The sequence below is a fragment of the Canis lupus genome, chromosome 27 (assembly GCF_048164855.1).
Source record: "Canis lupus baileyi chromosome 27, mCanLup2.hap1, whole genome shotgun sequence".
NCBI classification, from domain to species: Eukaryota; Metazoa; Chordata; class Mammalia; order Carnivora; family Canidae; genus Canis; species Canis lupus.
Window position 1 is genome coordinate 24540066 of NC_132864.1, and position 16088 is coordinate 24556153.

The following is a 16088-nucleotide window of genomic DNA, read 5'->3' on the forward strand; positions in this document are numbered from 1 at the left end:
GCTTGAGTGTTATAGTTCCTGGGACCATCGGAAATTAATTAACTGTTTCATTCTGATCTGAAATTTTAGGGAAGTCTGTAGAATCCATACTTGTACGGGGCACACAGCAGGTGTTTAATAAATGCTTGGTGAGTTGATCCAGCTCTCAGGAGTTCAAGGGCAGAGCTGGAGCCCAGTGTTCTGTATTATCAAAGCTTTCCCCTCCTCTCTCCATGTTGACCAGCTTGGCCCAGAAGCCCTGAGAGATGTCAGCCACAACTGTGTTCTTCCAAATTTTGGTCCCTTATACTTGTTTTTCCTATTGCCAGTTGAATAACCAGCTTTGAGTGTTCTCTGTGATATAATGCTGTTCTTGGTCTTTTAAAGGACCCAAGATCACGTCCCTTAATCATTTCACTATGCTTTGTACACCATTTGCCTGTTCAAGGGCTCCAGGAAAGCCCCCCAACATCCCTGTGTCGCCCATATCCAAAGACTGGTCCTGACTGCTATAGATGCAAGTCCTTCCTGAGGGGATGGGGAAAGGGGACTTGCATATCTCCTATCATTTCTTTACCTCTTCTTGTTTCCTTTCTGACAGGTTTTCCAATGCGTTTTCTTACTATGGATTAGTTCTGCTCACCACTGAGCTCTTTCAGGCAGGAGATGTCTGCAGCAGTGAGTATCAAACTACCCTATTCCCACCATACACAGTCGTACATGCATGCTCACCCCAGGTTCCACCTCTCCTGACCTGGGCCATGCACAAATGCCAGTGGCTTTACCCTGGAGACTTCTAGGAGAAAGTCTCTGCCAAATCTGAGCATAGAAGACCTGGACTGTGGTCTCCAAGATACTCTGTAGAAAGCTGAACAATCTTGTCATGATAGAAGTGACATTACAGCAGTCATATCTTGTGTCGCTTAAAGAGCTCAGTGATGTACAGCCCTGAGTCTGGTGGCCATGACCCTATGCAGCAATTTCACGTGCATGTGAAATCTGAGAACCAGGTTGTATCTCAACTCTGGCCACACAACAGAATCACCTGGGGGGAGCTTTTAAACAACACCAGCACCAGGTTAAACAAAGCCCAGACCAATTTAATCAGCATCTCTGGACCCAGAGATTAGTGGCTTTTAAAAGCTCCCCAGGTAATTCTATTGTGCAGCTAGAGGTGGAACCACTGGATGAAAGGAACAAATAGAAAGCATAGTCTAGGCGCCTGAGTGGCTCAGGCAGTTGAGTATCAGCCTCCTACTCAGGTCATGATCTCCAAGTCCTGGGATGGAGCCCTGCCTTTAGTGGGGCTTCCTGCTCAGCGGGGAGCTTGCTTCTCTCCCTCCCTCTCCCTTTGCCCCTCCCCACCACTCTTTCTCTCTCTCTCAAATAAATAAACCCTTAAAAAAGAAAGCAAAGTCTATGCAAATCCTGGGCTTTCAAACCATTCTATTTTTTAAAAAAAGCTTCCTAACATTGAACCCAGGGTAGAGGATAAAGGGATCAAGTTCTTGCTTGTCTGCGGGATTTGCCTAGTTACCTTTTTCATATTAAGGCTCTAGAATATTAGCTAATAGTTTGGTTTATTGGTACAAGGATTTAATGAGTCGGTGGTTCAGTTGCAGATCTGGGGTTTAGTGTAGATTGAGTATAAATCACATGCTCCTAACAGTGGATCCACTTAAGCAAAGCAGAGGATCCAGGGGAATGTTACAAAGCACAAGTTGGTAGACTTTATCTATAAAGGGCCAGAGAGGGCAGCCCCGGGACTTCGCAGTTTAGCATTGCCCTTAGCCCAGGGTGTGATCCGGAAACCCAGGATCAAGTCCCACTTCAGGCTCCCTGCATGGAGCCTGCTTCTCCCTCTGCCTGTGTCTCTGCCTTTCTGCCTCTCTCTCTCTCTGTCTCTCCATCTCTCATGAATAAATAAATAAAATCTTTTAAAAAAAGGGCCAGAGAGTCAATACTTTAGGCTTTGTGGGCCATACACCTCTGCTGTGGAGCAGGAAAGTAGCTGTGGTCAATAGGTTAATGAACAAACATTGTTTGTGTTCTGATAAAACCTTATTCATGACTGCAAATTTGGATTGCATGTCATTTTATGTCAAGTGTTATTCCTTTTTGATCTTTAAGGATCATTTTAAAATGTAAAAACCATTTTTAGTATGCAGGCCAGGCAGAAATAGGCAGGAAACCAGATTTGACCTTCAGGTGATAGTTTACCAACTCCTGTTTAAAGCTCTTTCTTATACCTGAGTGGAAAAGTGATATTGTGGAACAAGCCCATAGCTGGAAATCAGGGAGCCTGAATTCTAGCACCAAGTGGTTGTGTGACCTTCGACAAGTCATTCATTCAATATTTTCTATCTGCCAGGTACTGATCTAGGTGTTAGGATACATAAGTGAATACAAAAGACAAATATCCCTACCCTTTGAGCTCATATTTTTGTGAAGAAAGAGAAAAAGAGAGAGAATAACAATAAGTAAACAAAACTTGCATGTTGGCAGGTGATAGGTGTGCTAAAGAAAAATGTTTAAAGAAAAGGTAAAATCATGCCTCTCATACAAATATACAATGAAACATGTCAAAGATTTTATTTTATTTAACCCATCAAGTAATGAATGAACCAGGTAAGAACTGTGAAAAGTCTGAGGATTTACCTATTTGTAAGCTAACAAGTTAGCCTCCCACAGCTTCCACAGATGCTCACAAAAAGACACAACACTCCTGGATCAGAGACAAAAGACTTTATTACTCACAATAATAGCAGGAGATAAGTATCAGCATTTCCTTACACCAGTAAGGAGCTCCCATTCCCACAGGGCAATGTGAAGAGGGAGGTAACACCTGCAAAAGCAATGGGTTATGTTAAGAGTGAGGATCTCTGAGCTTAGGGCATCTAGCTCTCTTATACTGGATGGTAAAGGGTTAAAGCAGGTAAAGCCTACTCTTGCCCTGCAGGGACCCTGTGCCTCCGAAGGCTATCAGCAAACCTGCCCCTTGCTCCAAAGGTAGATCCTTCCTGTCAAAGTTGTTGGTTAAAGGTCCTTGAAAAGGTAGTCCAGAACAAAGACAGTTGGTGTCTTTGCTTATGAAACATGCAGAAATGTGAGCAACCCATGGAGGATTGTCTACTAATGCCAGTAAGAGGTTACAACTGGTTCAAAGGAGAATTCAAAAAATAAATGTATAGAGGCAATCAGAAATACTGAAAAGGCTTTTCAGTTGGAGGTACGATTTGTCAGTACACATAAGACAATCAATTGCATCACTAGACACAATTTACATTTTGATGGACAAGAATCAATTGCATTAATATCAATATTCTCTCTTATTAAAAGATTTTATTTATTTGAGAGAGAGAGAGCACAAGCAGGGACGAGAGGGAGAAGCAGGCTCCCTGCTGAGCAAGGACCTCCATTTGGAGCTTGATTCCAGGACCCTGAGATCATGATCTGACCCAAAGGCAAATGCTTAACTAACTGTGCCACCCAGGTGCCCTGCATTAATATCAGTATTTTATAATGTGCATAGATCAAAGATAATGAAAGGTGCTACAACCTGTAAGGGTGCATTAGACAAAACATTTTGCTCATTTTGAAGTCTTCCATGCTATTTCTTAACAAATGTATGGGACAAAAAGATCGTTGAGGAGGATAAGGGAGGTCAAGAATGAGGGGCAGAGTAAGGGGCAGTGAGTAGGTTGAAGTTTTGAATGGGATGATCAAGATGGCCTCCATGAGGTGAGATTTAAAGAAAGACATGAGGGATGCCTGGGTGGCTCAGCGGTTAGGCGCCTACCTTTGGCTCAGGCTGTGATCCCAGGATCTGGGATCGAGTCCCGCATCAGGCTCCCTGCATGGGGCCTGCTTCTCTCTCTGCCTGTGTCTCTGCCTCTCTCTTAGTCTGTGGCTCTAATGAATAAATAAATCTTTAAAAAGAAAGACATGAAGGGGTGGGGAAATTAGTCACAGGGGTATATAAAGAGCAATCCAGGAAGAGGCAGCCAGTGCAAAGATTCTGAGGCAGAAGTGTTGAAGGAACAGCAAGGAGATCGGTTGGTTGGAGTACAGTGAGCAGAGCAAGGGAGAGACTGAAGGTAGGATCAAGGAAGTAACGGGGGCCAGATAATATAGGTGGGGACCAGGACACCTGGGTGGCTCAAAAGGTTAAGCGTCTGCCTTCTGCTCAGGTCATGATCTCAGGGTCCTGGGATTGAGCCCCACGTTGATCGGCTGAGCAGGGAGCCTGATTCTCTCCCTCTCCTTCTATGCTCTCTCTCTCTCTCTTTCTAAAGATAAATAAAATCTTTAAAAAATATATAGGTGGGGAACATAAAGGCCACCCTGGAGTCTGTCTGCCATGAAAACACATAGTATGTGCCAATTCTGGGCTAAGCACATTCATATGCACAGCCTGATTTCATTCTCCCAACTACCTTGCACAGTGGTTTTATTAGCTCCAGTTTAATGAAGAAACTGAGGCTCAGAGAGATAAAGCTATAGCTCTGCTGGTTGGGATTCACATCTGAGTCTGTCTCGCTCCAGAGCCTGGGCTCTTTCCACGGTTTCCCAGCTGAATCATACCCAGGGAATGGGGAGGGGGAGCAGGAGGTTGTGGTTCAAGGTTCTATGCATGGCTCTTCTTTCTCCTGTCTCCCACCTCCCCAGTCTCTAGCCAGAAGAAGGCAGTAGAAGCGAAATGCAGCCTGGCCTGTGAGTACCTCAGTGAGGAGGATTACATGGATCTGCTGTGGACTACTCTCTCTGAGTTCCCAGGTGAGGAACCTGTGTGAGGTGGGGCTGGGGCAAGGAAGCCTGTGAACGTGGCAGCTGTTCATCTGGTGGTTCCACCTGGTGCTGCCTGGAAGCAAATTCCCTTTCTAGATTATTTTTTCAACCCTTAGCTACAAGGTGACAAGAACTGTGAAGGCTACTCTATTTGAAGGCTAACAAATTAGGCTGCCCATTGTCACACTCACTGACAGAAGACAAGAGATTCCTGGGTCAGAGACAGAGACTAGCAAGCAACGACTAGTCTATAAGTGTCAGCACCCCTCGCTCCCAAGTCTCACGAGGATGATGAGAGAGGGTCCAGGTAGATGCTACACGTGCAAGTGTAAGTGGGTATAGCTGTTGTGCTCTAACTCTAAAGATAAATAAAATCTTTAAAAAATATATAGGTGGGGAACATAAAGGCCACCCTGGAGTCTGTCCAGTCTGTCCCCACCCCTTCATGTCTTTCTGAAGACAGTCTGTAAGAACCAGCTCACCAAAATGCATACAAAAGCTGATAATAGATGATGGTTGCTACTTGAGGAATTCCCTGAGTGTTCTCTTCCATGGGCCTGATTGACCTACTACTCCCTATATTCTTGACCCTTATATTCTACAGTTTTCCTTGACTTCCCAATATTTTTCTTCAGTCCCTTTTTCACTTTGCTTACCTGAGGAATCCCAGGCTTAGGGAACTCAAATCTCTTATAATGGCTGCCGGAAACCTGCCCAGCTTTTGCTCCAGAGAGAGACATCATCTTTATTGTACTGGACAGTAAACAGACCTGCCCCTTGCTCTGGAAGGAGACAGTATCTCCATCATTCAAGGCTGTCGGCTCTCCAAATGAAATGATAGCTTGGGACAAAGGGAAGCTGGTGTCTTTGCACTTAAGAAATACAAGAGATGCATAATTGTCTTCTACCAGCACTCACCCAGGATCAGCGGAATGTCAAAAAAAATCCAAACCTGCACATAAAGTGAAGGTGATCTATGTTTTTTCCTTTAAAAAAACCAGTAAGGATTACAACAATAATAGTATCTGGCATATACTGAGTGTTTGCTGTATGTATATTTGGCTCTATACTAAATTTTTTATAGATATGTCCCATATAGTCTTCTGAAGTAGCAAAATTATCCCCATTTTACAACTGAAGAAACTAAGGCCCAGAGAGGTGTAGCAAAAACTGTTCCTGCAACTTGCAGCTGCCAGTGTCTGCGTCGTGTCTGAGTGCTATCTCAGGAGGAATGGAAAGGCTCAAGATCTAAAAGCAAGCAAGGTGGCTAGAAGTGCCAGGGAGTTAACACCTGGGAACTGCTTTCAAATATAACTGCAGGAGTTGGTGATATATAAAAATTCTAAGATGCATGTTCCACACTGGCTTCCAGAGCCCCCCAGTGGAATTCTATAGCAATTGCCCACAGTGGTAACTTGCTTAATGGACACTCTTGCCTTCCCTTCTCTATCTTACTTTCTCAACCTCCCACTGGTGCTTCTTTGGGTTACCTCTCAAGCAAACACTTGTACGTGGGCCCTTGTCCCAGAGTCTGCTTCTAGAAGAGCTCAGCTACAATATTAAGTGTCCTACACCTGGCAGAGCTAAAAACTGAGGTCCCACCACAGAGACCAGAGTCTTCACTCCTATACTACCTTGTCTTTCATCTACAACCCTTCCCCCATATAGCCCAGTGGGTAAGACGAGGGGCTTAGAGTTAGACCACATGGCCAGTAACCATTTCTGTGACTTAAAGCACCATGACTTTTCAATGATTTCCATGATTTTACCTTTCAGAAACTCAGATGGTTCTTATTTATTACATTTATGATTTGTTGTTTCTGTTCACTGGCACATCCCAAGGCTCTTAGAACAGTTCCTGACACACAGTAGGCACTTAATTTTTTGATGGAATAAGTATGGGAAATGGGGCTATTGATAGCATTTATTTAAGGTTTTTTTTTTTTTTTTTGGTGATTAAGCAAGATAATAGATCCAAAAGTGCTGAGCCCAGATTTAATAATTATTATTAAAATTATTCATAATAAGCATCATGCTATACTGCCTCTACTGAAGTAGGGAGTCTTATTTTTATTGAGTCCCATTTACAGATGAAGTAACTGAGGCTCAGAGAAGACAAGGGACAAACCCAAGACCACATAGCAAGTCAGAGGCAAGAGGAGGCCTTAGAACCCAGGTGATTCTGACTCCCATCTTAGGTGTCCATTACCTGGATTCAATGAGTGCCACATCCCTTGGTGCCTATATTAGTTAGTTATCTGTTGCTGTGTAACAAATTCTCCTATATTTTAGTGGCTTCAAACAACATATTTATTCCTCACAGTTTCTGTGGGTCAGGAAGCTGGGAGTGGCCTACCTGGGTCCTCTGCTTCAGTGTATCCGACAAGACTGCAACAGAGGTGTTTGCTCAGAGTCTGCAGTCACATCTGAAAGCTCAACTGGGGCAGGGTCTGGGTCCACGCTCACTCACATGGTCATTGGCAGGATTCAATGCCTCCAGGGTTGTTGGACTGAGAACCTCAGTTCCACTGACTGTTGGCCAGAGGCCACTTTTAGGCCAGTACCTAAGAAGAGTCAGAGGGAGAGAGAATGCCAGCAAAATGGAAGCCACAGATTCTTTTATAACTTCAACCCAGAAGTGACATCCCAATGCTTTTTTGTATTCTAGTCATTAGAAGAGACTTGCTAGGTCCAGCTCACTCTCAGGGGCAGGGAATTATAAAGGGTGTGAACACCAGGAGATGGGGGGCATTGGGAGCCATATTGGAAGCCACCTGCCATGGTGCCCCTGCTCTCTCCCAGGTGTCCTTGTGACTCTATGGATTATTGACCGCCTGGGCCGCAAGAAGACCATGGCCCTTTGCTTCGTCATCTTCTCCCTCTGCAGCCTCCTGCTGTTCATCTGTGTTGGAAGGTGGGTTGTGAAACCAGCTCTCCCCAGCCAGCAGACTCACATCTTAGGTCATGGTCACTGGCTCTTTGGGACTATAAGCTGTGGACTACACTCCTGGTGGTCATCTGAGAGACGCCCCCTCCCCAGCCCCTCACTAGGACTGGGGCTCTGGACCACAAGATCAGACTCGAATTTGGGCCTGGATACTCGATGGGGGTAGGACTAGGAGGGCGCTTTGGTCCAGGTTTTGCTCCAACATGCTCACATTTAGACTTTTGACACTGTCTCCCGGTGAAATTATGCATACAACTGTTTATGTATGGGTTAAAAGTATTCCTTTGTTCAACGGAAATACTTCCTGTTTGTATAATCCCTTTTTGGCATTTCTCCATTTTCCCATCTATCAAGATAGAAGTGGCTTGTGCCTCTCTTGATCTCAGAGAGGTACCAGACCAAAGCTGATGAGGACTTTGTGGAAAGCCTGGAGAGGTAGTTTACACCCTGACATGTTGCTGTTCTTAGACATTTATGGGAACAATGGATCAGAGGGTCAGGGACCAGGATTATCCTAAAAATACTGCACAGAAGTTTACTTTCACTGGTTCAGCTGGTTCCTGACTCTAGAAAGTCCTGTCTGGGTTTTCAATGATTTATATCACTTCTCTCTGACCTTGCCCCCAACCTGGGCACCACAGATGTTTGCAGTTCTTGACCTGGAACTTTGGAGAATGATAGACTTATAAAGGCAGGCCTCTAGAGAAGGCACCGAGATGGTGTGCCGGTGTGGAGATGGGCTGTGCCAATTCCTAGGGTATAAATTCTGCTGGGGCAGATAAGACTTTGCTGAAACAAGCAAAAAATACCTGCTCACCTTTTTTTTTTTTTCTCTCCCTAGAAATATGCTTACTCTGTTACTCTTCATTGCAAGAGCATTTATTTCTGGAGGCTTCCAGGCAGCCTATGTTTACACACCTGAGGTAGGACAAGTGTCTGGGAGCAGCTGGGAAGGGGAGGGAGGGAGCTCTGCCTCCAGCAACACCCAGCCTGGGATCCTCAGCATGAAATTTGTCTGTGGGTCTGTCTGAGTAGTTACTGTGAAGCTCTTCATTATTTCAGGCTATCTTTCAATCATTTTTTTCTGCTTATGAAAGCTGATGTTCAACATAAAAGTTCCAAATGGTATTGATTTGCATAAAACCAAAAATTAAAGGGCCCCACATTCTCCCTTCATAGATACAAGCTTTTTGGATAGTTCAGTTTTCTTCTAGGCATATACTAATTTGTGTTAGTGCATGTACCAAATTGGGAAAGTGAGCAACTGGGAAGAAATTTATTTTTTTAAAAAGATTTTATTTATTTATTCATGGGAGACACAGAGAGAGAGAGAGAGAGAGAGAGAGAGAGGCAAAGACACAGGCAGAGGAAGAAGCAGGCTCCATGCAGGGAGCCCAACGTGGGACTCGATACCAGGTCTCCAGGATCACGCCCTGGGCCGAAGGTGGCACTAAACCACTGAGCCAGCTGGGCTGCCTTGGGAAGAAATTTAATAAAGAAACTAATTACAATGGTGTGAAAGCAGTAAAGCAGTGCCCCAGAGCTTGCACTGGGGTGGAGGTAGCTGGGGACACTTCTGCCATCCAAGGCCAGTGGGGTGAGGAGAGGGGAGAGTTCCAGGGTCCCTGAGAGACCTGTATAGAGAGAAATTGTGGCCTTTAGTTGAAAGATACATGTGGCCTGAATCAACCTGGCAGGGAAAGAGCAGGAGAATAAAGACCCAGACCTCTCTCTTCTACCTCCTTCCCATCTTCCACTGGGGCTTCCCATTGACTGAGCCCAACCAGAAGCCAGAGGGCCAAGGAGCAAGCCCTTTGTGGTCCAGGTAGGCCAACCCCAGGGCAGAGGATGAGGTGGGGAATTCTGGGGGGGGAAGGTTGAAGACAATGAGCACAGGACATGTGGATCTACTTTGTTCTTTTCAATAGCTGCTCTACTCCACTACACTATATGATATACAGTATATTCTATATATAATGTATCCTATAATATCCTAATATATACTATACTATACCATATAGTGTATATATACTATATGTATTATATACCATCCCTTTAACTCTACTATATATAACTATATATTATATATACTATTCTGTTATACTACATACTATATATACCATGTGTATTATATACTCTACCATATAATATATATACTTTATATTAGATATTATATGATACTATGTGGTATATATACACATAAATATTAATATACTTTACTATGTAGTATAGTATAGTATGAAACAAATCATAATTTTATAACAATTCTACTAATGGATATTTGGACTGTTTTCCAGCTTTTTACTATTACAAATAATGCCAAGGTAAACAGCTTTATATACTCTTGTGCACGCGTGTGCTTCCTGTAGAATAAATGTCAAGATGTGGAATTGCTAAGTTAAAGCCTATAAACATTACAAACATTGAGAGGAATTGAAAACTTGCCCTCTAAAATGTTGCATAAACACACCCCACACGATAGCATTGGAGCATGTCCAATTTCCCACACTCAGGGTTTATGGTTTCTTCATTTTATATCTATTGTATTTTATTTCATCTTATTTCAGATAGGAGCAAAGGGAGGAGGAGAATATTATGTACCAGATGCTGTGCCAGGGGAAGGAGGGTGTCTAGGTTATCCCTCATTCCCACAGCACTCCAGAGCTCTCAATTTGAGTCAGCGTCCTGAACCCTGCTCCCTTCACTGCATCATAGGTGTAGCACCAATCCTGCCTCCTCCAAGAAGCCCTCCCAGCTCTCCCCCTCCCCTGACTTCCTTTTGCTGGACAGTGTCTGTGACCTTCTTTTAATACACTGTCTATCAATCTGTATTAAATTGTAAACTGTGGAATACCCATTGTGGAATACAATTACAGCAGTTAAATAGAATGGGGTATATATCTATAGACTGATGTCCATAGGATTTTAAGACATAGTGCTGAATGGATAAAGCAAATTGCAGACTGGTAAATATGAAATAATACCACTTAACACATCTGGGTGGATCCATTCCAATCTTCATAATAGTGGGGACCTCTGGGGAACATTTCCTGGGAGAAGTTGTAGATCAAAGGGAGTTCATGTGTTTTGATTTCTGATAAGGAGAATATATTTATATATTGCCTGTGTCATTGGGTGGCTTAAATATCATATGTAAACGTATATGGTAGGTACTTAGAAAATATTTGTTGATTGAATAAATAAATTAATGCCGGTGTGTATACAGTCATAGAAAATTCTAGAAGGATATACATGGAAATGTGACAATGGTCATCTCTGAGTGTCGGGATCATGCACGAGCTTTGTTTTTCCCTTTACATGCTTCATTCTTCCCAAGCTTCTGCACCGAGCACTGTAGCTATTAGAGGTGTGCTCGCTGCTATAACAACTCCCCAGGTGGATAGAATTGACACATCAGAAGTTTCTCATGAATGAAACAGTCCAATATGGGTATGCTTTCACTTCCACAGTGATTCAGGGACTCAAGTTCCTTGCATCTTGCAAATTCCTCAACCACTATTAACAAAGGGTGATTTTGCCCCCCAGAGGACATTTACAAGGCCTGCAGATATTTCAGACTGTCACAACTCCGGGAGAGCTGTGTAGAAGGTGCTACTGGCACCTAGTGGGTAGAAGCCAGAGATGCTGCTAAACATCCTACAATGCACAGGACAGCCCCTCATCATGAAAAAGGACCCATCCCCAAATGTCCATGGTGTCAAAGTTGAGAAATCTTGCCCCAGTGCCTTGGAGTCCAGCAAGCAGACTGGGGAAGGGAGTGGAGAAGACGTGCCTACTTCTAAATTACCTTGGCCTGGAAGGTGCACAGTCACTTTGCCTAAGAGAGAGCTAGGCACAGGGCCACTCCTGGGTACACACTGAGAAACTGTGGAAATATTTCCATTACGGTCTTTATGAAATGCTTTGAAGGGCTGTGACCAGTGCTTCAAGGTAAATGAATGAAAAGTGGCAGGAAGAACAGTATCTGAATCCTGAATGGGCTGCAGTTCCTGGTGGAGTCTTTGGGGGCCTCCCAGGGCAGGGAGGACCCCCTTACTGGGTTCCCACCCACAGCTTGGCTTCTTGCCTTCTTTCTCAGTTGAACTTCTATCCCCTTTGAGATGAGAATCCCCACCTGGTCTCCCGCCTCTTGATGTGGTCACCAACTACCCCAGTAATTCATGCTAACTTCAGGCTTGCCCATGGGGGTCAGTCCCATCAGTCCTGAGCTCAAGAGGAGGAAGGATCCTGCATTTTCTCAAGCCCACATTGATGGCTGTGTTTCAGGTCTACCCCACGGCAACTCGAGCACTGGGCCTGGGCACCTGCAGTGGCATGGCAAGAGTGGGTGCTCTCATTACTCCGTTCATTGCTCAGGTAAGTGTCACCTCCAAATACAGAGGGGGTTGGCATGACAAAAGCCCAAGCATGGCAACCAGTTACTCCATGCTGAGCCTTCTGCAGAGCTCTTGAGGTGTGCATTATCTTATTTTACCTTAACAACCCATCCTATGAAAGGAGTAGTATTGCTAATAAATGAGAAAACAGGCTTAGAAAGGTAAAGGGACTTGTCCAAGGCCACACAGCTGGGAGGGAGAGAAACTGGGACCCAAACCCAAGTCTTTCCTATGCAGAAGAGCCTGGGGGTGCCATATGATTTGGCCAAAACCTAATTGGATGAAAACAAGTGAGATGAAAACAAATTGTTGAAAACAGCATGATGTAGTGGGAAACAGATGTCTCAGACCCTGGTTTCTGAGTTGGATGATTGGGCATATTTGCCCAATTTTGCAGCCCCCTAGTGTGTCTTGAAGCATTTTTATACATTTCAAGGGATCTTATTTTGAAGTCGTTTTGGTTTTTTGATATCCAATTCATGTTTTTCCCTGTCTTTATCACTTTTTCTACCGAGGTAAAAGTCACATAACATAAAATTAACCATTTTAAAGTGAAAACCATTTAGCACATTTACAGCATTGTGCACCTCCAACTCTATCTAGTTCCCAAACCAGGTATTTTCATCAAATAAAACTCCATATCCACTAGGCAGCCACTCCCCATTTCTTCTCTTCCCCAGCCCACCACCAATGTGAGTTTTTTTTTTAAAAGTAAGCTCTCTACCCAACGTGGGGCTAGAACTCACAACCCTGAGATCAAGAGTCGCAAACGCAACCCACTGAGCCAGCCAAGCACCCCCCATGCATTCCGTCTGCATGAATCTATCTGTTCTGGATATTTCACATAAACAGAATTTCACCACGTTTCAGCCAAGTACCTCAGTTCTGGGCTTCTGTGTTTGGCCATTGTGTGTCACTACTTCCTGCTGTTGAGAGCTGCCCGTGTGCCTGCACGGTGCCGAGTCCCCTCGAGGTATCCTGTTATTACTAAGAGGTAGACCGTGCCCCTACCGATCTGGCAGACAAGACAATGGGCTTTAGCTCTGCTGGTAAGCTAGAAAGTCAGCAGAGGTGCTGCTGTGAGAGAGAGTGTAGATTCAAGGGATACAGACACTTGGGCCTGACGGGGTCTGAGCTCAAATCCCAGCCCCATCCTTAGTATCTGTGCGGACTGGAGTATGCTATCTAACCCTCTTTGAGGCTCAGCTTTTCCCTCTGTAAAATGGGGACAATTACCTGGCTCTTCGTTGTGAGGACTGAGGATGGGATAATGGCACAGAGCGTTTACAAGAGGGCCTCGCGTCATCAATACTTCCTGAATGGTTGACGGTGTCCGTGCTTCAGAAGGGCCACTCTCACCAGCATGTCTCCCTCCCCCAGGTCATGCTGGAATCCTCCGTGTACCTGACGCTGGCGGTTTACAGTGGCTGCTGCCTCCTGGCTGCCCTGGCCTCCTGCTTCCTGCCCATCGAGACCAAAGGCCGCGGACTGCAAGAGTCCAGCCACCGGGAGTGGGGCCAAGAGATGGTCGGCCGAGGGACGCATGGCACAGGCGTCACCAGGTCGAACTCTGGCTCTCAGGAGTAGTGACCGATGCGGGGCTGAGCTGGTCTTTGAGGCTGTGGGATGCAGGGAGCTGGTGGAGCCAGCTGGGGCACCGACCGTCACTGCCGACATCAAGAACTCACTCAGGAGGACAACCTGGACCAACAGGGTTTTGTGTCTTGACTCCGTTTGCTCATATTCATCGAGATCCACCTGGGGATGGGGAGGCATTTGTTCTGGGGGGGTCTCTGTCTGTGTGTGGGGAGGTTTGTTAATTACCTGTGGACCTGCATGGGAAAACTGTCACCTTAGGAGTGGCCAGTGCTCCCAGTAGCCAATCAGATGCCACCCAGAGTCAGCCAGTCACAGCCTTGGTGAACAACAACCCACAAATCTCTGTAGATACAGTCCAGGCCCAGAGCCCGGTAAGACCTGCCACCCAGGGAGTCAACACCTGCTGCCCACCAACAGGACCCATTCAGTAGGTTTCTCCTACACACCCGGCCCCAGGTTTTCTTCTTTGAAATTGCAGGTGACCCGGCTATGCCCTGAACAGCTTTCTCCTGGGTCTGAGAGATGCTCTCTTGGAAGGGGCCCCTTGGTCTGCCTCCCTCCCCAGGGCCTGACTAGTGGAGAGACTCTGGCAGATGTCTCTTGACATCTGAACTTTTGATGTCAAGTTTTTGAACTTGAACCATGTGTCTCCTTCTGGCCCCCTCTGGAGTTGCTCTTCCTGGCTCCAGGGGAATCCACGAGTCCGTGGGGACAGCTGGGCTTCTACCAGACTGCAACCTCAGAAAGCTGTCATCCTCTGCCTCCCCCAGGATTTGGACTGAGACCAGAGAAGTGAGGATAAAGCCCAAAGCCAAAGGGGGTCCTTCCCTTCAGAAGCAATGAAGGCCACACCAGGGGCTTCTTTTCTGACCCCTTTGTGGTCAGGCTGGTTGGTGACTCTTGGAGAAAGAAAATAGTTAACTCAGGTTTCAGTGCTTTGGATATTGAGGGTAGGTAACTGGCTACATGGGCAGAGGAATTGAAAAGATGCTACACCAACCACCCACTCCCACCAGGGTCAGGGAACCAGGAGTCCTCCCCGCCACCCCCCTGGTTCTTGCTTACCCCTGCTGTCAAGGGCTGGCTTGGTCTTTACATAGAGGCAGCTCCTGGGGTCCAGCGATATTCTCTGCCACTGGTGTGGAGTTACAGGAGGGCCCAGATTTGTGACATGTGTACATTTTCAAAGGAAGAGAGGACAGTCAGTTGGGTTTTGGTTGGCCTCGGGAGGAAGGGCTGACGCCAGCAGACAACATCCACCTCCAAGATTTGGTTTCCATGAGCCATTTCCCCATCGTGAAGGCAGGGAGCCTAGAGGAGGAGGAGGAAGCTGCTGGATCCCATCAAAGGCCAGAGAAGACTGACCTTCTGCGTGGAGATGCCTGCTTGAAGTAAACATTTTGAGGAAGCCAAATGTGTACGTTCATCTCTTATTAAAACATGTTGGTGATGGACATTGTAAGGGTTGAAGTTTGTCCATGTGTCATGATGTCCTAGTGACAGTTCAACTTAAGGATCTTGCCAACTTTGTCCATCCAGGGTAATCTCAATGCTTTAATATGATAATCTTTCCAATAAGGTGGACAAGTTGTACCATTGACTGCCATATGTTGTGACTTTGAGTCTGTTGGAGACAACATCTTCTGATGGTGTGGAGTGGAGGTCACAGTGGGTGACTATTGTAGCCTCCTGGATCGATGGCAAACAATTCCGTGTTCCTGAAATATACTGTAGCCCCCTCAGCCCACGCAGCCAGAGAGGAAGCGGTTTGGTAGACTTATCTCTCTTGGACACCCACATTTCCTTGAGCTATGGGTGGCTATGGCTCTAATTCTTTCTGGTCTGCTGAGCTCCTCTGGGTAACATAAAACATTAGCCTGTCTTTTTTTATTGTTATTTTTTGCCTTCCAGCTGGTCAGACACTGCCAGATGAACATGTTAACTCTCTTCACCCTCAAATAACCTGGAAGAGCTGGGGGCTGGGGTGGGGTAGGAATGCTTAGTGGGCAGGAATGTTTTCCAGGCCCTGGGATAAAGAGGCTTGCAGTTGAGGGTTTTCTCTTCTTGACAAAATGAATGTTTAAAACTCTTTGCCTTCTATATTGCCTACCCTTAAAAAATAATCAGTATTATTGAATGATTCAAGAAATGCCACCAAAGTTGTCCAAGCTCTGAAATATTCAAGGCCTTTAGCTGAAGAGATTTGTATCTAAATTTGAACTGTCCAAACGCTCCTATTTCTATTAATGGAAATGTCATTGTTTCTCTCAGTGTTAGGAAAGATTTCAGAAAATGGTAAAAGATGGTCAAGGTAGCTAAAGTTGTGTGGTTTCTTTCCCTCCCTTACTCTGAATATTATTTATTTTTTTTAAAGATTT

At 45.3% G+C, this 16088-nt stretch overlaps 1 protein-coding gene across 1 annotated transcript in view; it reads left to right on the forward strand.

The window, feature by feature from the left end:
- SVOP (SV2 related protein) overlaps positions 1-15172 on the forward strand; it is a 70754-nt gene extending 55582 nt beyond the window's left edge. The window contains exons 11-16 of the mRNA XM_072802923.1: positions 581-657; positions 4648-4755; positions 7570-7681; positions 8556-8637; positions 12002-12091; positions 13492-15172. Coding sequence (XP_072659024.1) covers positions 581-657; positions 4648-4755; positions 7570-7681; positions 8556-8637; positions 12002-12091; positions 13492-13698 — 676 coding nt within the window. The 3' untranslated portion in view covers positions 13699-15172. The remainder of the gene's footprint in view (positions 1-580; positions 658-4647; positions 4756-7569; positions 7682-8555; positions 8638-12001; positions 12092-13491) is intronic.
- Positions 15173-16088: the final 916 nt, after the last annotated feature.